Genomic DNA, 23555 nt, shown 5'->3' on the forward strand with positions numbered 1-23555 from the left:
CGGTTGCCTCTACACTGAATTTGAGATCTGGTTTTGGAGCTGGGTTTTTGCAGAAAAATGGAGAGGTGGCAGGGGGGAGATCGAGGGAGAAAGAGGGGTGGCGGCAGGCGGCGGCAGGGGGAGATCGAGGGAGAGAGGCGACGTGGGCGACGGGGAGAGGGCAGGGGGCGACGGGGCGAGGGCAGAGGCGACGGCGGGGGGAGATGCAGAGAGAGAGAGAGAGAGAAGAAATGAAGAAAACAGAGAGGAGTTGCTGGAGCAGTGGAGCCTCGGGGGAAAAGAAAGGAAAGGGAAAGGAAGGAAAGAAAAAGAAGAAAAAAAAAAGAAAAAAAGAAAAAGAAAAGGAAGGTAAGAAAAAGAAGAAAAAAAAAAGAAAAAAAAATTAAAAGGTTTAGGGTTGTTTGGGGTTTGGGGTTTGGGGCCTTTGGGTTAATTGTGAAGAAAAAAAATAGTTTGGAGTTTCGTTTGCCCGTTTTGGAGTTTCGTTTAGTTATTTTTAAACCCTAAACTAGTAAACTATAATATATTTTTATATAAAAAATAATTTAAAGTACCCTAAAGGGCTTAAACCCTAGTATCATATACCATATCCTAAACAATATAGAATATAGATTATAAAATATATAGGGTTTAGTATATATATTATAGAGTATAGATAATATACTAATTTCATTTTATACTAATTTTATTTAACAGTATTTGTCTCCAGCGTGCATTATATTTATCTTATATCACATGAAACCTACTATATAATTTGGTTTCTTCAATATTTTTTATCAATTTAGTAAATAATATGATAAATAAACATATGGTAAAGTTCATTCAAAATTTCCGTATTTTGATATCAATTTTTATCATTTCCGTCAAATTTTTGTCGAAATTTAAAAATCTTCGAAATTTCCGTCGAAATTTCCTCTAACAATTTCAGAGCGCATAGTTGCATTTTGCCGAGCGCTCGGCTCATTAAAGTGGACCGGCTAGTCACCATATTTTTGCAAGTGGGCCGGCCAATTTGGTATTTTTCGTTTTGGACTTTAAAAATAAAAACCCAAAAATCTAAACACTATGATTAAAATCAAAGTCATTATTTAGATTATATTTTCGTATATTTTGTTATTTTAACTTTTTTTGACATGTGATTATATTATATTCGGAATATAAAAAAGAGAGGTGAAATATTGCTATCCAGAAAGTAGAAAAACCAAAGTTAAGTGGAAGTTCTGGGAATAGCCATTCTAGAAATAATTACATTACTCACCGATCATTTTATTGACTAGCAATTTCAGAGTGTATAATTGCATTTTGTCAAGCGCTCGGCTCATTAAAGTGGATCGGCTAGTCACCATGTTTTTGCAAGTGGGCCGGCCAATTTGGTATTTTTCGTTTTGGACTTTAAAAATCTAAACACTATGATTAAAATCAAAGTCATTATTTAGATTATATTTTTGTGTATTTTGTTATTTTAACTTTTTTTGACATGTGATTATATTATATTCGGAATATAAAAAAAAGAGGTGAAATATTGCTATCCAGAAAGTAGAAAAACCAAAGCTAAGGCCTAAGGGGAAAATGAAATCTTCTGATCTTTATTAAAGCCAAGCCACCATGAAATCCTCCATGAACAGTTCTGAACTTTAGATATTGATTGGGTCGTTTATTCTTGAACTTCCATCTCTTCCATGACAACGCTTGTTCAAATCTCTATCAATTCCTTAGCTTTCAGGTTGAGCAGTTTGCGCAATGGCATTTGCAATGAACCCATTAAATATTACTCTCTATCAAGGACAAAGACTGGTCCTTTAAGTCGGAACAGGTTCAAGTTGAGGGCTTACTGGGAAAGATGGTCTTTATTTGGAGTGGGAGGTGGTGAAGATGGAATTTTGGTGAAAGATAAGGGGTGGAAGAGGAAGAAAAGAGTGGTTGCAGTGAGGTTTAATCAGGGGTTTGGGTTCAATGGTGGTGGAGGTGGTGGTGGTGGTGGGAAAGATGAGGGGGCCACTGCTAGGCTTCTGGGTAATATAGCTTTGGCTATTGGGTTGACTTATCTTTCATTTACTGGGCAGCTTGGTTGGATTTTGGACGCCATTGTTTCCATTTGGGTACACTTTCTCTCTCTCTCTTTCTCTGTGTATTGTGAAACCTTTCATATTCTAGTTGACTTTGACGGTGTGTGTGTGAGTGATTATATATCTAAAGAAATTGGCGCCTCTCTCTCTCTCTCTCTCTCTCTCTCTCTCTCTCTCTCTCTCTCTCTCTCTCTCTCTCTCTCTCTCTCTCTCTCTCTGTATTGTGAAACCTTTCATATTCTAGTTGACTTTGACGGTGTGTGTGTGAGTGATTATATATCTAATGAAATTGGTGCTTTTTCTTTTCCAGCTCATTGCAGTGCTAGTACCAATTGTTGGTGTGGGTGCTTTTCTCTGGTGGGCAGGGCGGGATATGGTTCAAGACAGTGTAAGGCTACTTCAGTTTTGTTTTCTTGCTCATTTCTTCAAGCTCATAGTTTGCTTAAGCTGTGTATCAAACATATCTGTTCTTGCTTAGTAAAATCACAATTCAAGATTGTTGCCGCATTGCTTTGATTGCCATGTTGGTCACTTCCCTCTACAAAGTTTGACATCCACCCTAGATCCCCAACAAAGCAATATGCATTTGCCTATGACTAGTAATTGAGGATATGAATTACAACAGTTATGTCAGATTCAATTATTTTTTTTTTCTCATTAGATTTAAGGTCTTGCACAATTTTTTAGCTTGTATGTAGAGTTTATTTATCAATCTACAAACCTTCAAATATATTCTTACTCTGCTGTCTTCTGCCTTTAATGATTGTTTTTCTATGTGATGTACTTGCAGTGCCCAAACTGTGGAAATGATTTTCAGATTTTCAAGTAAGACCTGCTGAAATCTGTTATAATTCAAGCTAACTTATGGATACCTATATTGGGTTGTTTTGCTCTAGTTTCTGCAGTATTTTTATGTATGGTAATTTTCCTAACTCAGGCAATGATGTAACCCTTTGCAGATCTTCTTTAAATGATGATTTGCAGGTCTGCCCCTTCTGTAGTCAACCTTTCTCTGGTATATTCTAATTTTTTGGTTTCTTGCTTTTTTTAGTTCCAAGTTCTACATGCGGCTTTTTTCCTGTTAGCAGACTGCAGGCATTTTCCTTGCGTTGCCACTAGATATATTACGTGAGCGGCTTTTTTATTAACTTTGTGAACCCACATTTTTTATGCATTTTCTAAATTTTGGGTTTCATGTTATTTCGAGTTCCAAAATTCCTCATGCTGCTTTCTTCTGTTAGTAGACTGAAGACATTTTACTACTGATGCCACAAATAGTAACCTTATTACATGAGTCGTTCTACTTTGGTAAAACCTTTATTTTTGTTGCTAATTCTTAGATCTAAACTTGACTCCAAATTAAGGTCCTATTTGTGTTAGAGTGCTCTTATACAATCAAGTGTGGTTTCAATGGCTTTCCTGGATCTTAGCTGCTATGTTTTCATTCTTTTAAATCTTTTTTCACCTTCTTTTTGTAAGTCCATATAATTTCAGTAGTAGCCGTTCTTGTCATGGTTTAAGTGATTATGATACTTCTAAATTGTGAATAAGGCTTTTATAGTATCTGACGGAAAATTGGTGTTGACATTGCCTCATGTTTTAATTTCAGTGGTGGACAACAAGTTTGTAATGGACCCTGTGAAATTCTCTAATCAATCTACAACGTTTGGACAGGCATTTAATGACTACACCCGTTCTACAAGAGGTTATTCTTGAAAAGCCTGTTGCCATTTTTTTCTTCATAATCATTTGTCTACATTTTATGTATCATTGCATTACAACCTGCATTTGATGATTGTGAACATCTGCAATATTCTTATTTGTTGTTATTTTCCATGCTTTTCCCTGCAGTTTTTCTGTGCCTTCCATTTTCATCTTTCAATAATGGCGAAGATATAAATAATCATGATTGATGAACCTAGAATCGTACTTTCTTGGTCTATATTAGTATTTTTGCTGAATCTTCTGAGCTTGACACTGGTTACAGGGAAGAATTCTTCTCAAGCAGTAGTTGATGTTGAAGCAGAAGTAAAAGATGCAGACTGAGGCTGCTTGGGAGAAAAACTATTGATGCTTAGAAGATAATGTAATATTACTCATAGATTAATGAAAATGGTGATATAGAATAGATATGAGAAATGTTGCCAAGAAAATTTTGATAACATTGTAATCAGCCCATTGTCTATCTAAAAGGGTAATTTGATGTCGAAATTGTGTTCGAGATGCACCCTTTGAGCTTCAACTTCAAGTGAAGACCTCTGATGCAGGAATATATCTGCACCGGTGATATGGTCAAAAAAGCAATACTCATCATGCGAGAAAGGTGCCAGAAGAACGTCTCAACTGGCCAAATCGGCATCATTAGTGTACATTGTGTTTTGACAATGAAGATTTTGTGTCATACCTTGTATATTCTCTTGATGCAAATTATTCGTCATTTTTCTTAATGTATTTGTGTGTGGCGAGAGGAAGCACATGATATCAATTTGGAATGGTTATAAAGTTTATGACTAAACTTGCTGCCAAATAAGCCAATGAAATAAATTTTGGGCAATTTACTTGTAGATGTATTTTTCACGGTGTTTGAGGGTTAAATTATTATCAAATTATTTTATGCCACTTCTCGCCTTAACCTTGAGGCAATCCATTTCTTTTAATAGTACTGCAAGGGTCTTTAAGTAAGATGCTAAGCAATATATCATTTATTTAAATTTGAACTCATTATGAGCCTTAAGTAAGATGCTAAACAAATTCGACGACTGATGGGTTTGTGACAAATTAAATAACTTCACGTCCAACCATGCTTCTTCCATATGATGGAGTTTTAAAGGCGTCAAACAAGGAGTAAAAACAAAAAAAGTTTAGATGCATAGCTATAGGTCTAAAAGCCACCATTAGATAAAATGTTCATAAACTCAACATGTTAAAGAGTCATGTACATCTGGAACTGCCTAAAAACTTTGGTGTCTCGTAGCATCGAAAAACATCCTCATTCCAGATATTAAGAAGCCAGGACCCCGATTTATTTGCACATTCTAGATATTCAGGAACAACCAAAAAGCTAGTGCAGTGCTTCTCCAACTTTCTGCAAGCAAAGAAAGCAGACCATAGATAGTAAATATGAGGGTTTTCATATTTCAGAAATCTGTGCAGATGATCCAACAAGAAGAACATATATCCAAATGCTTCTGGTCCACGAAAATTGATACCTATAAGCTTCATCATACAATCAACCAAAGAAAACCCCTACAGCATGTGAAAAATTACCCCCAAACCATAACATAGATGGCATGCATAAATAACCAAGCCAATTCTTACAGCTCAATCATTTTATACAGACGAGTTGTCAGCTCCTGAGAGAGCTGCCTACATTGCTGACTGTTGAGTTACATTAAGTTCAGACTATAACCCATTATTCAAGAGATACCAAACTGATGGTTTAGTTTCATGAGATTATGAGATGGATAAGAGATACCACACTAAAACTTAGATACCATCGTGTAATAGAGTATGAGAAACTACTTAACATATTGATGATTTAGTTTCATGAGAACATGAGATGAACAACAAAGCTCATAATCAAAAGATATAAAAAGTACCTCTTCCTTCTTGTCCTTCTTGCCTCCAGTGAAAAACTTGTAGCCCCCATAGATGAGTATCCCCCATCCAGTTAAAGAGACAATCACAAACTGCCACAAAAAATTGAGGGCTAACTGAAGCAGGCTATAACATTGTTTAAGATTATTACAGTCTTGACTCTTAATTAGGTCTACTCATCATGGGCATTAAGTTAGCACTTGCATTGCATGCAGCTTTATTGCAGGCGATTCAAAAGTACTTTAGTATGAGAAATGTTACTCAAGCCAGATCATTTTGTCTCCTCTCCCACATTCTCAACTGGACTACAGCCTCAATATGCACACCCTCTAGAATAATAGCATTGAAATAACTTTCTTTGCCTGCTGAGACAACCAAGACATATTAAGGCCATCTCTCTCTATCCCTCTCTCTCACACACACACAGCCACACACAACCGATAACACCACTAATTTGTTCCTCCACATCACAAAGGGACAGATCCGTCAATTTCCGACTTCTATTTCAACCAGAAGGTACAGCCTTTCGACTTCATAATAAAAAGCTAAAACCACAACTTAGCCCAAGTATTCTAATAAAAAAAAAAAAAAAAACTTAGCCTAAGTATACATTCATTGTACACAGTTTGAGATAATATGTCACTACTTTATCTTCCCATAGATCTTCCTCAGAAAGTAATAAACCAAACGAAGAAGCTACAGAATGTGTGCAGCATAATTATAAGTCTGGTTATGTCAAATTAGGACATTTACTCTAGCATTGTTAAAAAGTAATCACTAATGCTCACCAAAAAGGAAGAATGCAATCTCTAATCTATATAGTGAGCCAACAATACCATTATACCACACAGTAGACATCCTGGTAAGAAAAAATGATAACAAAACTCACATGTTCTTCTTTCCATTTAGATGGGCTCAATGGGTCCTGCCAAAAGTTCACCTTTGGAGGTCCATGGTGATCTGCGACACAGTCAAAGCAAGTAAATAATTCACTTAAAAAAATTCACGTTTGAAGGGTAGCAGCAAAAGTAGACTGGATTGAGATTTTCCAAGCTTTTCATGACATGGGCATTGGCTGAACTAGATGTGAGTGCAATTGTTAAATCTTTAATGCAAGTAAACTTGTTCAACAATTCAAAGCATTTCAATCAAACCAAGCAAACATTTCTTGCACAGAAACTGCGTGAAAATACAAGTATAGAAGGACACACTACAAAAACAAATACAATAAAACAAAATAACTCGACCGAAAAAAGCAAAAGTTTCTAAAAATAAAAATAACATAAATTATTGGCGAGCCATTGATGAAGCAAAAAGGTTAAAGGTGAAATTACCGCCACCGCCGGCAAGACCGCGCCGATGGACAAGGGAAATGGCTTGAGCGGTAGAAACCGATTTTGGAGAAGAAAGCCGAGCCACATTCACAGCTTGGCGAGCCGCCACTGTCCATGCCGCCATTGTTGGGTGCTCTTTGCGATTGTCAGCTCAGAGAGAGAGAGAGAGAGAGAGTATGGAAGTCCGGAGAAGCTACACGAGAGTGGCAAAGAAAATAGTTAAAAAGAACCTGGAAGACGGTTACGAATTTCCAAAAATGCCCTTGTCAGTTCTCTAGAACATCTGCGAAAGGCCCACGAAGTCCGGCTGTGATGTATTTGTCTATTTGGGCTCTTAGACAAAGGCCCATCGTCCAAAAAGTGTGGCCCAAGTAACAAAGCCTTACATGAGGGTCAAAGACTGAAGACCACAACCTTGGATATTACCAGATACTTCTTCTTGCATTATATCTTTATTTTTGATAAGCGAATGTTTATATCGCACAAATATGGTAAAGAAGTTGAATTAGCATTGGGTCATATTACAAGTGTGGTGGGTCAAGATAGTATTGACTAGTTTAATAAAAGCAGAAAAAAAAAAAAAAAAAAATGTGGCCTACATCGCTACATTCAAAGAAAAGCTGTTTACTGAAAGTGTATCTTTAACAGAGCAATACTACCCCAGCTCAAGTTCATAGACATATACATATCAAATCTCAGCCTTAATGAAATTGTACTTGTTGCCCAAAGAAATATTAAATTACACTTGATCAGAAAATACGATTTTGCATTACATTTTTTTTTTTTCATCAGGAGTACAGTTCTTTTTTTGGTTTGCTGTTATGGTCATTAACACCAACCTCACTTAAAGTCGCGAACGAATAAAGATCTTTCTTTTATTGTTCTGTCGAACACCAACCTCATCTGGCATCTTCTTCAGATGCTCTGATCCCTCAACATGTTTTGTTGAAATCTTATGTTGTTGCTTTACAATATTCATGTCTTCCTGCATCTTCTCCATTTTTGCTTGCATCTCCTCCTTCACTAACTTAAGATCTTCAGGTTTCTCGTTCTCATCAAGAGAAATTGAAACAGGTCGATCCTTCAATCCTTCCTGCACAATCTCATACGCTTGCTTCCTCCCTGCAGTACTCGAAACGGTGGAAAACAATATTTAGAGACAGGGAAAGAGAAATGGTGGTGAATGCATCTGCAACTCTACCATAAGTATGGAAGTGGTAGTCAATACAAAGAATAAGTTCTGTTAGCTAAAGACACTGTCAAAGAAAAAAAGTTTGATCAATAAAGATGTCAAATGAATTCAAGGGTAGACAATTATTGCATGAAGTCATTATTATTCTATAGGACTAGCACAGATATAAAAGTGAATGCATCATTTCAGACAAGGGATGGGATGCAAATAATCTACTAATTAATCAATTTCATCCAAACAGTCTGAGCTTCAGCTGTAGCCTGTCCAATTAGTGACTTTTAACAAAAATCAGGTACTTCTCAACAATGTGATGTTGCTAAAGAAGAGCTTTGATAACTGTGGGAAAAGGGGCTATTATGCTGCAAAGTACGTAGGAGGAAATTTGTGTCGATGGGTTGCCAAGATGTGAAATGACTGAGAAAATGTTATAGGTGACCATTTCTACAGGATTAATATGGGCAGCTCTGTTATCAACCAAGGTGGGAATTGCAACTAAAACTCTTGATCCTCAACATCAAGAGCATCACTGACCATGGCCAGCTTAGGTACCATTTTTATAGTGAAGTGAACTTATAACCCCTAGCAAAGCCAAATTCCACCTTTGCTCTACCTCAAGACCAAAGCACCTAACCGAACATTTCTTCAAGTTATCAATGTTTGCCCACTCATTCCCCTCCAAATTAAATCACTGCCACCAACCTGTTTATAAAAGTGTGAGCTTTCTTGGCTTTCCTCTGTATTTGGTATTCATCAACTTTCTGCAATTCACCCTTATTATTCACAAATTACTTCCAATCATTGACTAGTGGCACCAACGTTTCAACATTCATTAGCCGGGCTACTTCACATTGTCTATCACCAATTCCGTTTATAGCTAGAATTTTCTGACAAATCCTGAAGGATGTCAGCGCCTTATTTACTACTTCGTCAATTCTTTAATAAAGACACAACCATTCAAAGCTTCCCATATTTCACATCCACAGAAACTCCCGTTCCCTCAGATTGTTGTTTCCATTGCTCAAATAGCTGCAAACAACAATCAGGGGAAGTTTGGCCTTTAAGGCCCAAATGCTAATACGAAGACCACAATCCAACAACGCTCTATATATTTCCCACTGCCATTGGTATTTTCAGTGAGGCCCTTCAATTCAAAATGGATAAAGATTCAAAATTGGTGCATTTCAGCAGGTGCATTTGAAATTTAAGAAAATGGGCATCATTGCAAACTAGAACGAGATTACAGGAAAAGGGTTTAACAAGAATCATGTGTTGTTGCAAAATCTCAGTACTTCTGAGCAAACCGAGGAACCAAATAAGCCTATCCATGATTAACAAAATTGGCCAAATAACCAATTTCAATCAATACAAACCAAGAAAGTAATTTACAAAACTATACATGGTGAGGCAGATAAGTAACTAACCAGTGAAGGCTTTGAGAGGGAAGTTGATGGTGGAGTCAACAGCAAATTTGGCGAATTGTGTCAGAAGCCCGCCAATCCTTTCTCGGCGGTCGGGGTTGGGTTTCTGCTCCTTCAGCTTAGAGCTTCTCCCAATTCTAATATCAGCCATTTCGAAAGCGACGTGTCGTTCTGGTACCCAATACGCGTCTGTGATGGACGGTATATCGCTAGCGTTTTGGTTTTATGAAGCTCAGAGAATCGCCAGTTTTCTTCTGTCAACGCAAAACAATGGTGTAGGAAGAAGACTCTAGACTATCCCATGCCATTTTATCTGAACTTCTAATTATAATTTTTTCCTTTTTATAAAATTACCTATAAAGACACTTTAAATCAAATAATTCTCTCAAGACACCCTCTAAAATAAGAATTGGAATTCCTCAAAGAAAGTATTAGATTTAAGTGGGCTGCCCATCGGTCGGTTCGGATCAATACTAGACTTACCAAATCAAAATCAAAAAATTTGATATTTTTCAATTTTGGTATTTTTCGGTTCAGTAATTTTTTGTAAACTTCAGTTTTCGGTTCAATTTTGATAATTTTGGTATCGGATACTTTGATTTATTTTCGATTTACTTCGGTATATTTTCGGTTCATTTTCGATTTAATAATAATAATACTAATTATTATATACCAATATAAATTAAAATTTAATCAAATATGATGCATAAAATATAATGTTTAATGAATATATATTTGCACGAGTAGTATTGGTAGTTTAGTATAGGACTAGTATTAATTGCAATAATATTAATATTAGTAATAATATATACTAGTATAATTAGTTTAATAATATGTATTAGTACATATCCTATTAATTTAGTATGTATATACAAGGAATAAAATTTCGGGTTTCGAGGAAATTTCGATGGAAATTTCTACGGAAATTTCGAAGATTTTTAAATTTCGACAAAAATTAGACGGAAATGACGGAAATTGTTATCAAAATACGGAAATTTTGAATGAAACTTTACCATATGTTTATTTAATATATTATCTACTAAATTGATAAAAAACATTGAAGAAATCAAATTATATAGTAGGTTTTATGTGATATAAGATGAATATAGTACACGCTAAAAACAAATACTGTTAAATAAAATTAGTATATTATTTATACTCTATAATCTGTATACTAAACCCTATGTATTTTATAATCTATATTCTATATTGTTTAGAATATGGTATATGATATTAGGATTTAGGCCTTTTAGGATATTTTAAATTATTTTTTATATAGAAATATATTATAGTTTGCTAGTTTATGGTTTAAAAACAACTAAATGAAACTCCAAAACGGCCAAATAAAACTCCAAACCATTTCTTTTCTTTACAATTGTCCAAAGGCCCCAAATCAGCAAACCTCAATCAATCCTAAACCTTTTAATTTTTTTCTCTTTTTTTTTTTTTTCCTTTTTTTTTCTTCTTTTTTTTTTCCTCCCTTTTCTTTTTTTTTTCCCTTCCTTTCCTTTCCTTTCTTCTCCCCCGAGTCTCCAGTTCAGCAGCTACTGTTTTTTTTTTTTTTCTCTCTCTCTCTCTCTCCCTCTGCCGTCGCCCCCCGCCATCGCTCCCCCGCCGTCGCCCACCCGCTGTCGCCCCCCCGCGATCGCCCCCCCACCGTCCTAAAACCCAGATCTCAGTCTCACCGCCTATCGCCCAGCTTTCCCCCGCCAGTCTCCCTGCTAAGGTTTCCATTTTTTTTTCCAAAAACCCAGCCTTCCTTCCAAAACCATATCTGTCTCACCGCCGAAAATTTTGACAATTTCGCCGAAATTATCCCGAAAATTTAACAAAAATGGGTTTCGATTTCGACACCCCAAAAAATCGAAATTTCGCCGAAAACTTCGAAATTTAACACCTTGTGTATATATACCGATAAATATAAGCAGATATAAAAATAAATAAATATATATATGCATTACTTACCTAAAGATGAGATTTTTATTTTTCAAAAAATAATAATATTTACTTTATTAGAAAATGACTCTATATCTTAACTCACACTTTTGATAATATTAATATAATAACATTATACAATTATATTTTCTTATAGTTGTTTAACATATTAGTAGTTTAATATTTATTGTACCACTAACATAATAGTATTATATAAGCATATATAACTAAATTTCGGTAATTGTTTTAGTTTTTTTCAGTATATATTTCAATTTTTTCGGTAATAATCGATTCGGTTTCTTTCAGTAATAATTTTTAATAATCAGTCGGTTTACCAACTTTTTTCGATTTTTAGCAAAACTAAAGCAACTTTTTTCGAATTTTTGCGATTTGCGATTTCTAATTTTCGAATTGTGAAAATCGGTATACCAAACCAAAAAAATTTGGTCGGTAGTCGGTCGATTCGGTAAAAACCAAATCAAAGCGCAGCCCTAGGTTTAAGCCACATTTGTAGCAAACAACCAATTATATTAAATTTAGGGGTTTAGAGATTTTAATTTGAAATATCTAGATTTAACTTGATTTATTCTGATAGAAAATTCTAGTTGTTTTCGTAATTGTTTGATATACATTATTAGTCTATTTTTTAATAATTTAAAGTTTTGAAATATAATGATTAACTATCATAATATTAGAACTTTGATTGCAAAAGGTCATGTCCTGTGTTTGAATACTCTAATCCTCAATTTCCCACTTCTTGATTTATAAGGTACATAGTAGAGTGGTTGTCTGACAAAAACATACACCTAGAAATTCTTCCCAACAACAAAATATTTAGGACATGTATTATAATTCAAAAAATGAACTCCGCCAAAGTAGATTTGTTCACTCATCCCAGCCCAAGTCCAAGTTGGGCAGGTTTCATAATGGTGCAAGTTGGAGTTATACAAATTCTAAGAATACCTTAAGTAAGGAGAAAGAAAGAGCAATGAAAGCAAGCATATATTTTTCCAACAGAAAAAAACAAACAAGCACATATGATCAAATGAACACCGAGAATAAAGCATGAGGAAATAGAACTAATAAAATCCAGGACACACAGTATCAATCTGCTTAAGTGCATTAACAAAACAAATGAAAGAAAGTCCAAGCAATCAATTTAATATGTACAGGTATCTGAGTTCCAGCAGCCAAGTAAACTCACTTTGCAGATTTTAAATAGGAATTCTTTAACATCTTTCAAGCAAAGAAATAACCCCCCTTTTTCAGTCGATCCAAGTACTGATCAGCTGGAGGTTGGACCCTTGCAATTTTGGCAATAGCCTTGTTTTCTTCATCTGTCCCTCCCTCTAAAAACACTCCCACAATCTTCCCATTATTGATCCATGTTGTTCCAAACTTGGGTTTTGCTGATGCTGGATTGTTGTCTCCAAATAGCACTGGATCACCAACATTGTCTCCATAAAACTTCCATGAAAGATCGAAGATGCGTGAATAGAAGTATGGAACATAGTCATACTCTTCAATGTCTTCATCTTCTTCTCTTGCCTTGATAACTTTCACAGCTTGCTCGGCTGATTTTCTGGCATGGTCAACATGCTCAACTCTTCTCATGTCATTGTATAATTTCATAGGGAAAGTAGCAACATCCCCTACAGCATACACATCATCGACATCTGTTTCAAAATATTTGTCTGTTCTGATTCCACCTTTCTCTTCAGCAACCTGCCCTTTGAATAACTCAGTGAGAGGCTTTGCCCCAACACCAACAACAACAATGTCAGCTTGCAGCACCCTACCATCCTTGAGTTTCACTGCCTTTACCTCTTCGTTCGTGCCAGCATTGAACCCCACTGCAACTGTGCCCTTGATGATGTTGATGCCTTTATTAGCATAGTAACCCTCATAGAAGGCAGCTATCTCTTGAGTGAAAAGTCTTGGCATGCACCATGGCTCTGGAAAAACCATGGTGACATCAAGTTTGTTGATTCTCATAGCTGCTCCGACTTCAAGACCAATGTATCCTCCTCCAACAATGACTACCTTTTTCTCCTTCTTGGCTCTGATTACTTCTACAAGTTTATCAGCATCACTGATTTCTCTCAAGCAGAAAATGTTTTTGGCATCAGCTCCTTGAACTCCAAAATCTGTCAAACTTATTGCTCTGGAGCCAGTTGCAATAATCAAAGTTTGAAATGCAAACCTTCTCCCAGTTGCACTTAGGAGGGTCTTCGAATTAAGATCTGCTTCGACTATTTCTGTGCTAAGAATCAATTCAATACCTTTCTCCACATACCACTCAGGAAGCAGCCTCTCTCCTCCACTTCCAACACAGACAAAGAACTCAGGAAGCCTTGCAGCTCCCTCAGGAAACAGATAGGCCTTACTAAGCGCAGGACGCTCATAAGGTGCCACTGCCTCTTTGGATATGATTGCTAACTCACCTGGTTGCAGCCCTTGTTTCACAAACTCTCTTGCTGCATATCCAGCTGCAACTCCTCCACCAATGATCACATACTTGAACCACTTCTCCGAGGAAACCCCGCTATACAAACTACCTTTCTGGAGCAATTCCTTAACTTCTACAATCTTTTCATCAACAAGCTTTCTTAGATGCACACGTGAGAGATATTTCCTTTCTCCAATTCGTTCGATGGTTTGTATTTCAGTTTTGATAGTTTCCACCTTCACTAACCACTCGTAGACTTCATCTTCTTGTCTTCTAATTGGATGAGGAGGCTCAGCGTCTAATTTTAGTTCTATATCTTCAATAAGCCTGTTTAGCTCTTCTAACAATCTTTTGAGAGTTTCCATATTTTCCTCATGGTTTCTATGATACTTCAACCATCTGCTGATTAGAGCCCATATAGCTATGATTCTTTCAGAAACTTGCTTAAGAAATCCCATAGGTAATTTCCTACACATTTCCCAAACAATTCTGGATTAATTTAAATGAAGTATTGGCTTATTGGATTAATTTAAACCCTTTTTTAGTAGACTTAGGATTAAATATCAAATATCAATAGTTTTTAACTTTTTAAGCAAAGCAGTAAGACACTAATTTTTTTTAGTTTAGGTACTAACCTTGAGCAAAACATTTTGGATTAGATCACAATTTTGTATGAAACGTGAATTTTTTGACATCGGTGGTTTTCCGTTAGTTATTTTTTTCGGTTTGTTATACAGTTGTGATTGTCGAACATGCACAATTGTGACGGTATGAAATTCATAAAAATTCAAAATTTATAATAGTTTAATGCTTTTGATTTAGGCTTGAATGATGAAGTCATACAACCTAGAGACTAAATATTAAAATTTAAGTCTCCCAAACACTGAAATAACAACAAATTAGTAAAAAAGTTATGACTGTTAAACAGTCACAGTTGAGTTTGTAAAAAAATATATATATTTCTCATGAGCTCTCGGCATTGTTTACCGAGCGGTGAAACCGTGTTTTTTAAAGTTGGTACGCAAACTGAAATTTAGTACCTAAACTGAAAAATAAACGTTTTAGTAGTTAAAATGAAAAAAATTGAAATTTGGTACCTAAAATCAATGGATCTATTTTTTATAGCTGCAACATTTGATGCCTAGTTAATTTTTGACCTTATGAAACTAGGCGAGATCTTAAAATTCTTCCTCTCTTTCTCTTTCTAATTCTGTTTTGAAGATAAATTTATTATATGCACACCATTTTTTCTCTCTTCACACACCCCTCTCCCTCATTTAGTAAATAGCAATTCTAACTCCTAACCCAAATGACAAAAATACCCTCACTAAATTTCAGAATAACAAAACCGCCCATTACCACCTTTAGCCACCTCCACCCCATCGATTGTCGGCAGGTTGAACCGTCGGCTTCTCTCTCTCTCTCTCTCTCTCTCTCTCTCATTCTCTTCGATCAGATGCAGGGGCCGGCAACCTTCCCAGCCTCCAGATCGATGGTCGGTGTCCACCGATCTAGAAGCTGGCAAGGTCGCCAACCCCTGTATCTGATTGGAAAAAGTGACAAAGAGAGAAACCAAAGAAAGATATGGAGAGAAGAGAGAGGCTCGCGTCGATTGGGTTTTATTAATTTTTTTTTTTTTGTAAATGAGGGTATTTTAAATATTTTTGGGGTATGTTTTGAGAAATTAAAGAAATTAAAAAGAAAAAGGGGTATGAGGTGAAAAATAGGTGTGTACTAAGAGGAAAAAGAGTGTGCATATAGCAGCACTAAATTTATAATGTATAGGATGCTAAAAGTTATGTCAAGCGAATGTGCGTTAATCATATATAATTAATGAATTACAAGAAAAATCAACGTACGTTTTTAGATATAAGCATAATATAAGGACATAAATATAAGCATAGGATCCTATTTATTTTTTAGTACTATGTTAACTAAATCCAATGTGATTTGTGACATATAATGCATGTTAATTAGACAGTAGCATGTACTAAGGTAGAAAAAGCTAGCACCCCTACAGAAAAAACTTGGAACATATAAGAAACTAGCAGATCGAGCAGTACATCAGTTTACAGAAAAGATAGTTTAATTACCTGGTCTCACTGACTGGTAGAGACACCAATTTCGGTAAATTAATGACTCAGTGATGGAGAAGAAGCTGAAGACCAATTCCAATTAAGGGTTACCTTAAAAGCTTGCCTCTTTATAAGAGAACTGAAACTAGAAAGCTGAGTTGTAGAAGCAAGGTATTTGATAGGTTGGTACTTAGGCAAGTAAAGAATGTAATTAGCAGAACTGAAAAGGCACTGAAATCCTTGAAAAAACACTTTTTTCTGGTTCAAAAGACTTGAAATATTTTGTGATACTAAGCCTTTTCTTGAAACAAGGGCAAGAACAAACATGTATGGTCAGAGTGTTCCATGCAATCACAGTGGTATCTGAGAGATAACACAGCAAAGGGAAAAGAACAACTTATCTCTTTACGCTGCCACAGGGTGAGAAAACTTCATTGAGGAATCAGTGTTTAAGCATAGTAGGATCTCGTGGCCAAAAACAAAAGCATAGCAGGATCTCCAGGGCCATTGGAAAAGTGAATACATTGTGCTTAAGCAGAGTAAGATCTAGGCACCACTCCGAGGCACCTCTGTGTCTGTCATGCAATCACGAATGAACAAACTCACATTTTGTCTCACCAGTGGCCATGGGGTTTTTTTTATGGGTTATTTTTTTTAAAGTTCAGTTCAGAATTTCAGATATTAGGCTCAAAATTCAGCCTACTTTTTATAGAAAATTTCAGCCCAATCTACTTTAATGGTCCGCCGAACCCGCTGCAATTTTTATTTTTTAAAAAATTTGTTTGGCTGTCTGCTTGGGTGAGAGGAGAGAGGGAAGGAGAGATAGAGAGAGAGAGAGAGGAGAAAGGGAGGAGCCGAGGAGGGGCTGCCGGGCTGGTTATGGTGGTTGTTTTGGGTGGTGCTGCGCGGTGGTGGTGCTGCGAGGAGGGTGGTGGCGCGCGGTGGTGGTGGTGCGAGGAATGTGGTGCTGCTGGTGCGAGGAAGGTGGTGGTGCTGCTGGTGCGAGGAAGGTGGTGATCGGGCGGAGGGAAAAAAAACAGAGCAAGGGGGTGTGTACGGAGGGGAGATAGGGATGGGGGTGTGTGGGTGAGGGAAGGGCCAAATGGTCTTTTCTCTTGAATTTTTCTTTTCTTTTTTTCAGAAAGGGTGTGCAAAAAGAAATTTAGGGATGTGCAAATAGCAGCCCTCTTATTAATTGCCACTGTTTGACTGTGACAATTTACAATAGAAGGCCCATTGGCCCACCTCTCTTTTTTTCTCTATTTTCTTATCTTTTTTAGTACATTAGATGAGATCCAATCCATAACTTGTTATCGTCCTAACCCTTTTGCCCACTTCTCCCTCACTACTCGGGCTAACCCATGGGTAGCAGGTTTAGAAAGCAAAACGTATTACTTGTCATTGGACGGATCTGTGACATCTTATTTTTTACACAATATTTCAATGGGGTCCGTTCCATATAGGATTTCAACAATCCGAACCGTCTATTATTTAGGTTTCCATTAAATAATCATCATTGGAAAAATTTAGGTAAATCGAAAATCATTTATTTATAAAGATTAAATGGTTAACAAAATAAACACTTAAAATGTTGGCCATTTAATCTTTGAAGATAAATGGTTTCCGATTTTCCTAATTTTTTATAAAAATAATCCTTTAATGAAAACTTAAAAAATAGAGAGTTCGAATCGTTGAAAACATATATAGAGTGAGCCTCATTTAAATAGTGTCAAAATTTGCGTCAAAAATAGAATGTCATAGTTCCTTCTCCATTAATATATTCCATATATATATAATAAGTCATGGAAAATTCACATCCCAAGTAATTTCCTACTTCGTTAATCAGCCATATAAAACCAGTTAGCTTCAAACACATGTCTTATTATTATTATGAGAAATTTGCATATTTATCACCCAAACTGTAGTGCATTTACCACCTAAACAAATTTTTTTTTACTAATTGTCATACAAACTTTGTTCCGTGTTGCAATGTACCACCTACCGTTAGATTCCATCTATTTTTCTGTTAAACACTAATGTGGTGTGTGCCACGTGTCACCTCTATTCTTTTCTTTTCAATTTTTATATTTTTCTATTTTTACAAACTTTGAAAATTAATTAAAAATAACTTCGAACTTAGAAAAATATACGGAAAATTTTTACAGACTCATCTTGACTAGTACTAATTTAGTATGGGGTAAAATTATCAATTTGTCATCTGAGTGTTTTCAGAAAATTTGGAAAGTACAAATTTATTTCCAAAAATTAAAATATTCTAGACTTTTTGAAAATTCATAAGATAATCTCCTGAACTCCAAAAAATACAACGTCTACACCATTTGTCTTCTAAAAACTAACATTACATTTCTTGTGAACACTTGTCATCTGAGTTCAGGAGATTATCCTATGAATTTTCACAAAGGATAGAGTATTTTAATTTTTATGAAAATAAATTTGTACTTCCCAAATTTTTTAGAAAACACTCATATGGCAAATTGATAATTTTACCCTATAATAAATTAATATTAGTCAAGACGAGTCCGTATACATTTTTCGTGTATTTTTTTGAGTCCAAAACTATATTTTATTAGTTTTTGAAGTTTGTAAAAATTAAAAAAAAATCAGAGGTGACATGTGGCACACATCCACTATGCCACGTCAGTATTTAACAGAAAAACATATGAAATTAACAGTAGGTGGTACATTGTTACACGGAACAAAATTTGTATGTCAATTAGTAAAAAAAAATTTATTTGGGTGGTAAATCTACAAACCCTCTATAATCTGAGTGTTATTATTATTATTTTGGACAATCAAACACACGTTAATGCAGACTTGCAGCCATACACAGAAGAACAATGAACCTGACAATGAAAAAGACTACTCATTACCAGTACATCAGCACATATCATCCTTAATGCCACCACATCCACTTCACAAAATCTCAATTCCAACCCCCCAACAATATGGATGCACACTAACACACACAGAATAATTATTAATTACACACAGCACGCAAGACCTAACCACAAAGCTTCAAACAAGGCAAACTCATGACACTGCCCTTCTACTTCTTCCTCGGTGCAACCTGCAGAACCAGTAGATCATCAAAGAGTTGCCTATGCATGAACTCCTTCATCATAAAGACTCTGATCACATCTTCTGGTTTCTGATTCGCAACTGAATGAATGTTGGTTGTGCTTGGTGACTCAAAATCTGCACATGGCTTATTTATCTGTACTTGCTCATGTAATTTCTTGTATTCACTGACTTCTTTCTCCAATCTGAGTAGATTAGCCTGCAACGCCTTCATATCCACTTCTTGTTTATCGGACTTGTTAAAATCATAGAGTGATCTGTTAACAACATAATAGGCTAAACTTCCACCTGCAAATTAGTGGAACACTGATGACAAAATCATCAAACACAAATTATCTTTGCACAACTTCAGAGATATCTACACCTATGGCCTTCAGACTATTGGTAAGATCTCACATTGTCATCTTGTGAAAAAATTGATCCTAGCTATCACTTGAATTTTAAATTTGTTGCAATGTAAGAGCCACATCTAATTCCGTCCACTATTCCGTCAAAAATTAACACGTGCTTCACACCTACATTAACATCAACCAACCTCGGTTGGTCTACATGTTCATCCACATCTTCCTCTACATCAACCATTCCTAGAACCACTTGTTAATTTGTTATGGAATAGTGGACGGACTTGGTCGTAGGCCACACATTGCAACAAATTAAAAATTGAGGTGGCGTATGGTTCTATTTTTTTTATTTGTTTTTTTTTTCTGGGTGGCAATTTGAGACCATCCCAATAGTCAGGGAAGCATAGGTGTAAATGTCCCCACAACTTTATCTAACAAACCAACGCTTCGAAGATTCATAGAAACCCAAAACTACAAAAAGCTTGAGCAACAGTTATCTTTGCATAACTTTACATGACAAACCATACGCAATTTTCTTTGCTTTAATCAAAATCAATGGCACAATTAGTTCTGTGAACCGTTTATCCACACATAGTTGTGCATGAGAAACCCATTCAAATTAATGGATCATATTAGCTACCCACATTTGCATCCAATTTAATAAACAGAAAATTGGGTTTTGGCGGTAAACTTAAAGCACGCAAAGTATAGTTTGTCCTAATCTGAAAGAGTGAGAGATCAAAATTCAAATAACAAATAATTACAAGGAGTGTGATAATGAAGCAAACCTGGAACCATTTTGAGACCCTCTTTGAGGCCCTCTCTGAGGCACTCGTGGGTTGTGTTTTTAGCGAGGATCGTGCCGAACCGGACGATCTTGGACCGGGCTTCCTCCTCCTGCAAGTAGTAGCTCAAGTTACCCCTGACGGCACTATCGATTTTGGTAACGGTGGCTGAGCCAAAACCGTAAGCGGTGGAGCACAACTGCTTCGCGGCTGTTCCATCGGGTACGATCCGTTTGAGCGAATCGGGTGTGGGGACCCAGTTGTTCACGGCCGTTAGATCCGGGGCGTTCCGTTTCAGTGAATCGGTTGTCCCGGAGATGAAATCCCATATCCCCATTATTTTCTCAGTAGCTCAAAGAGTCAAAGGCTCAGGCTTGCTTTTCTCTTAATTTGTCTTGGAAAAGCAAGAGAGTATAGGAAGTAGTTAGGCAATGCTTCTTTTAAAGTCTGTTTTCTCTTTAGACTTCATTAGCTACAAGATTTCCTCATTAGCCTAAAATCTAAGCTAATAAAGAATAATTTATTTGGGCTAGGTCAGTAGGTCGTGTGGTTGCTAGGCCCATATTTGTTCTGGGTAGGCTTTTTTTTTTTTTTTTTTTGTTTGGGCTTCGACCCTAGTACTGAAAAAAAATTACTCCTGAAATTTCTTGACATTACCTCCTTATATTAACACATCACTGGGAATCCAAATTTAGTATACAAACTTATGATTCTTAGAATTGGATATGCATTGTTTCAATATAATTAATCGGATATGTACTATAATTTCAATTTAATAACCAAATTCTGATTTGAACTCGATAATTTGTTATTTTAACAAAGACAAGCAAGATGATGTATGTTGATATCGGAATGAGATCCAAGAGTAATTTGAGGCTAGAGAAATACAAAAACACAAGTCTCCAACTGGTGCATAGACTGAGCAGTCATTGTGAAGGGTTTTACATGGTTTAAGATGGTGATGAGACAGAATAACTGTTTAGAACCATAAAACCAAAAGAAATAAGTTAAAATCCTTTCTTATATCTTCTTGGATGAATATTCTCATAAATAGAGTAACAGGATGAATGTTCTATGAGAAACATAGAGCAAGCACTGATAAAGAAACTAACAGGAATCAAGGATATATCAAGAAAAGAGATGCAAAGTTCATCATCTCAATCATATCATGCCGATATGTCCTATGATTTTCTCCCTCCCCATCTCATCCTCAGCTATATACAGGAAAAGAAAAAAAAGAACAGAGAACTCTTTATCAACCCAAAAGGAGCAAAGATGCAATGTATCTTTGCATCCCCACCGAAGCACTCACTGAAAATTGCATCCACATAACTGGGAAACGAATATGACAACTTGATCCAGACAAAAAAAAAATGACAACTTGATAGAATCTCTTATATCACTAATATAGTAATATATTAGTTTCCATATCATCCATAGCATATAGGTCAACCATGTCAAGAGGCAACACTACAAGAATACTCCCAAGATTGGTAAAAAAAAAAAGGCAAGTGCAAAAGATATTCACAATAGTAAGATGTTAGCATACAGATATCCACATTTTCAGTGTGTCAAGGAGAAGACCTGAACCCATATTTTCCAATAATACAGATATCCATGATCAGGTTCTGCAATGCAGTTGATTAACAGATTAGAAAATCGACAGAAAGTACTCTGCAAGTAGTGCAGATGACAAAAGTATCTTACCCAGGATTTGCATGAGGTTAAGAAAAATGAAATTCCTAAAGCATAATTAGACAGTAAAATGATTCAAAAGGACAAGGAAGGCTCCATGACAATAAGAGAAGATGGTCCTAGATAGAGAGAAATGGCAGAACAAAGTTTGTGTTCCTGGCCCCAAGTTGTTAATTTGAATAAGGCTTTACTGCTTAGTATAAACAATAAATTTTTGCATATGGTATTAACTGAAACGACAAATTAATTTTTTTGTTCAAGAAATTTAAAAAAACTTTTCTATAGAATGAGCTATTAATTTATCATGCTTATATATATTAATCTTTACAGATTAACAGCACAACAAACATTTTAACTATTTGTCAACACGTTGGAATTGAACACTACAATGAAAGTAAACCTGGTATTTGTATAGAACCCAATGCCAAATGATTACAGCATCTAAATCCACAAAATAATTTCAACTGGAACTGACCACTGCCTGGGAAGGTTGGGTTCACAGAGACAGCCCAGCAAAAAGCAACTCCAACTCCTGATCTTGTGATGCAGTTCTCTGACATAGAAAGGGGCAAGAGGAAGAGCAAAATGGTATCAAATACTCATATCAAATTCATTTCCCTTCTAACTCAAACAAAATCATATAGAAAAACAGAATTGCGCGATGTATATCAGAGCAAATTGATACTCAACTAAAGTTGTCAAAACAACAAAATTTTTGAGTGGTTCTCCAATATAATTGATTACCATTCACTTAAACAATAAATCCATTGGATATTAAGAGCAATCCAAGGCTAATAGCTAAACAGTAAATCCAATGTTTGTGCACCTGAATGGACAAAAGCTGCAGAATTTTATTGAGAACCCGCAATCGGTGAGTAACATAAGAACTGTTTGCAGGCAGCTTCTGCATCCTCTTCATCTCTTCGTGTACAGATGCCTCCTTCTCTACAGGCCCCATTTGCTTCCATTGAGCCTTAGGTTGGGCACTACAACTGTCCTCCATGGTCACGTCAAGTGGATCCATTTTGAAGACAACCTTTGCAATTACTATTATTAGTATTTGGTAATTCGAGCTAGGGTTTGGGACAGAAGTAAAACATTCAAGCTCCGGCCAATTGTAATTTGTAAACCCCCAATTTCTCAGGCAAAAAAATAGAGAGCCCCAATTTCACTATTTGGCTGCTAGGCTTTAGTTAGAGTAGGGACTTGCTTGTTTTCTCGGGTCACTAATAGCAAACTTGTTTAGGATTAGAGTATCTATTCGTTTCTGTTTATTTCACTGTTTTCTCGGCAACCAAACAAGGCCGGAATTGGGAAAAGATGTAGGACGAAAGGGGATAAACGTAAACCCTAAAAGAACGAAATGAAGAGGTACTTAAAGAGTTACAGGTCGCGGTGTTCGACAGCACAACGGTAACGACTTTACGGTTACAAGTTTACAACGAAGCAATTTCAGATAGAAAGAGAGAGCGCGAACAGAGCTATGTGTTTCCCTCGGGTTGGGGAAGGAGCGGTGGCGATTTCATTTTAATAAATTAAATTCCGTGTTTTAAAGTTTTTTAACTGAAA

At 36.0% G+C, this 23555-nt stretch overlaps 5 protein-coding genes and 1 pseudogene across 10 annotated transcripts; 1 reads left to right on the forward strand and 5 right to left on the reverse strand.

Moving 5' to 3' along the window:
* Window positions 1-1546: 1546 nt before the first annotated feature.
* On the forward strand, window positions 1547-4636 carry LOC147298102 (uncharacterized). Of its 5 annotated transcripts, XM_086251670.1 has the most exons (7): window positions 1547-2099; window positions 2377-2454; window positions 2857-2891; window positions 3026-3050; window positions 3155-3194; window positions 3676-3771; window positions 4054-4636. In XM_086251670.1, the coding sequence occupies exons 1-7, from the start codon at window positions 1680-1682 to the stop codon at window positions 4110-4112; spliced, it is 753 nt and encodes a 250-aa protein (XP_086107796.1). In that variant the 5' UTR covers window positions 1547-1679; the 3' UTR covers window positions 4113-4636. The 5 variants fall into 5 exon arrangements, 4 of the variants coding, with proteins under 4 accessions (XP_086107796.1, XP_086107804.1, XP_086107811.1 ...); XR_015123460.1 differs by lacking the exon at window positions 3155-3194 and having other exon boundaries at window positions 3026-3081; window positions 3690-3771; XM_086251678.1 differs by lacking the exon at window positions 3155-3194 and having other exon boundaries at window positions 3026-3081.
* A 228-nt stretch (window positions 4637-4864) lies between these two features.
* On the reverse strand, window positions 4865-7163 carry LOC147298103 (uncharacterized). The gene is made up of 4 exons (XM_086229187.1): window positions 6998-7163; window positions 6553-6623; window positions 5666-5755; window positions 4865-5151 (listed from the first exon to the last, which is right to left on the reverse strand). Exons 1-4 carry the CDS (start codon window positions 7119-7121, stop codon window positions 5128-5130), a joined length of 309 nt encoding a protein of 102 aa, XP_086085313.1. The 5' UTR covers window positions 7122-7163; the 3' UTR covers window positions 4865-5127.
* A 438-nt stretch (window positions 7164-7601) lies between these two features.
* LOC147298104 (uncharacterized) lies at window positions 7602-9916 on the reverse strand. The gene is made up of 2 exons (XM_086229349.1): window positions 9611-9916; window positions 7602-8119 (listed from the first exon to the last, which is right to left on the reverse strand). Exons 1-2 carry the CDS (start codon window positions 9756-9758, stop codon window positions 7842-7844), a joined length of 426 nt encoding a protein of 141 aa, XP_086085475.1. The 5' UTR covers window positions 9759-9916; the 3' UTR covers window positions 7602-7841.
* Window positions 9917-12527: 2611 nt separating this feature from the next.
* LOC147298105 (monodehydroascorbate reductase, seedling isozyme pseudogene) lies at window positions 12528-16157 on the reverse strand (annotated as a pseudogene). The gene is made up of 2 exons (XR_015123295.1): window positions 16085-16157; window positions 12528-14459 (listed from the first exon to the last, which is right to left on the reverse strand). The product of XR_015123295.1 is annotated as a monodehydroascorbate reductase, seedling isozyme pseudogene (transcript).
* Window positions 16158-18972: 2815 nt separating this feature from the next.
* Window positions 18973-20770, reverse strand: LOC147298106 (uncharacterized). Its single transcript, XM_086230066.1, has 2 exons — window positions 20295-20770; window positions 18973-19453 (listed from the first exon to the last, which is right to left on the reverse strand). Exons 1-2 carry the CDS (start codon window positions 20626-20628, stop codon window positions 19134-19136), a joined length of 654 nt encoding a protein of 217 aa, XP_086086192.1. The 5' UTR covers window positions 20629-20770; the 3' UTR covers window positions 18973-19133.
* Window positions 20771-21790: 1020 nt separating this feature from the next.
* LOC147298107 (uncharacterized) lies at window positions 21791-23506 on the reverse strand. Its single transcript, XM_086230068.1, has 4 exons — window positions 23374-23506; window positions 22813-23022; window positions 22462-22539; window positions 21791-21919 (listed from the first exon to the last, which is right to left on the reverse strand). The coding sequence occupies exons 2-3, from the start codon at window positions 23008-23010 to the stop codon at window positions 22483-22485; spliced, it is 255 nt and encodes an 84-aa protein (XP_086086194.1). The 5' UTR covers window positions 23011-23022; window positions 23374-23506; the 3' UTR covers window positions 21791-21919; window positions 22462-22482.
* Between the last annotated feature and the right edge of the window lie 49 nt (window positions 23507-23555).

Source organism: Dryas octopetala, chromosome 1 (assembly GCF_963921425.1).
Source record: "Dryas octopetala chromosome 1, drDryOcto1.1, whole genome shotgun sequence".
In the NCBI taxonomy this organism is placed as follows: Eukaryota; Viridiplantae; Streptophyta; class Magnoliopsida; order Rosales; family Rosaceae; genus Dryas; species Dryas octopetala.

Excerpts from the sequence above, each read along its gene's own strand:
- LOC147298107 (XM_086230068.1), bottom strand. The coding sequence starts at position 23,010 with ATGGATCCACTTGACGTGACCATGGAGGACAGTTGTAGTGCCCAACCT. Across the intron at positions 22,540-22,812 it reads TGCAGCTTTTGTCCATTCAG|AGAACTGCATCACAAGATCA; the intron begins GTGCACAAACAT and ends TTTCTATGTCAG.
- LOC147298104 (XM_086229349.1), bottom strand. The coding sequence starts at position 9,758 with ATGGCTGATATTAGAATTGGGAGAAGCTCTAAGCTGAAGGAGCAGAAA. Across the intron at positions 8,120-9,610 it reads CCCTCTCAAAGCCTTCACTG|GGAGGAAGCAAGCGTATGAG; the intron begins GTTAGTTACTTA and ends CGAGTACTGCAG.
- LOC147298103 (XM_086229187.1), bottom strand. The coding sequence starts at position 7,121 with ATGGCGGCATGGACAGTGGCGGCTCGCCAAGCTGTGAATGTGGCTCGG. Across the intron at positions 6,624-6,997 it reads CGGTCTTGCCGGCGGTGGCG|ATCACCATGGACCTCCAAAG; the intron begins GTAATTTCACCT and ends ACTGTGTCGCAG. Across the intron at positions 5,152-5,665 it reads AGAAGGACAAGAAGGAAGAG|AAAGTTGGAGAAGCACTGCA; the intron begins GTACTTTTTATA and ends CTTTGCTTGCAG.
- LOC147298102 (XM_086251670.1), top strand. The coding sequence starts at position 1,680 with ATGACAACGCTTGTTCAAATCTCTATCAATTCCTTAGCTTTCAGGTTG. Across the intron at positions 2,100-2,376 it reads ACGCCATTGTTTCCATTTGG|CTCATTGCAGTGCTAGTACC; the intron begins GTACACTTTCTC and ends TTTCTTTTCCAG. Across the intron at positions 2,455-2,856 it reads GGGATATGGTTCAAGACAGT|TGCCCAAACTGTGGAAATGA; the intron begins GTAAGGCTACTT and ends ATGTACTTGCAG.
- LOC147298106 (XM_086230066.1), bottom strand. The coding sequence starts at position 20,628 with ATGGGGATATGGGATTTCATCTCCGGGACAACCGATTCACTGAAACGG. Across the intron at positions 19,454-20,294 it reads GGGTCTCAAAATGGTTCCAG|GTGGAAGTTTAGCCTATTAT; the intron begins GTTTGCTTCATT and ends ACTAATTTGCAG.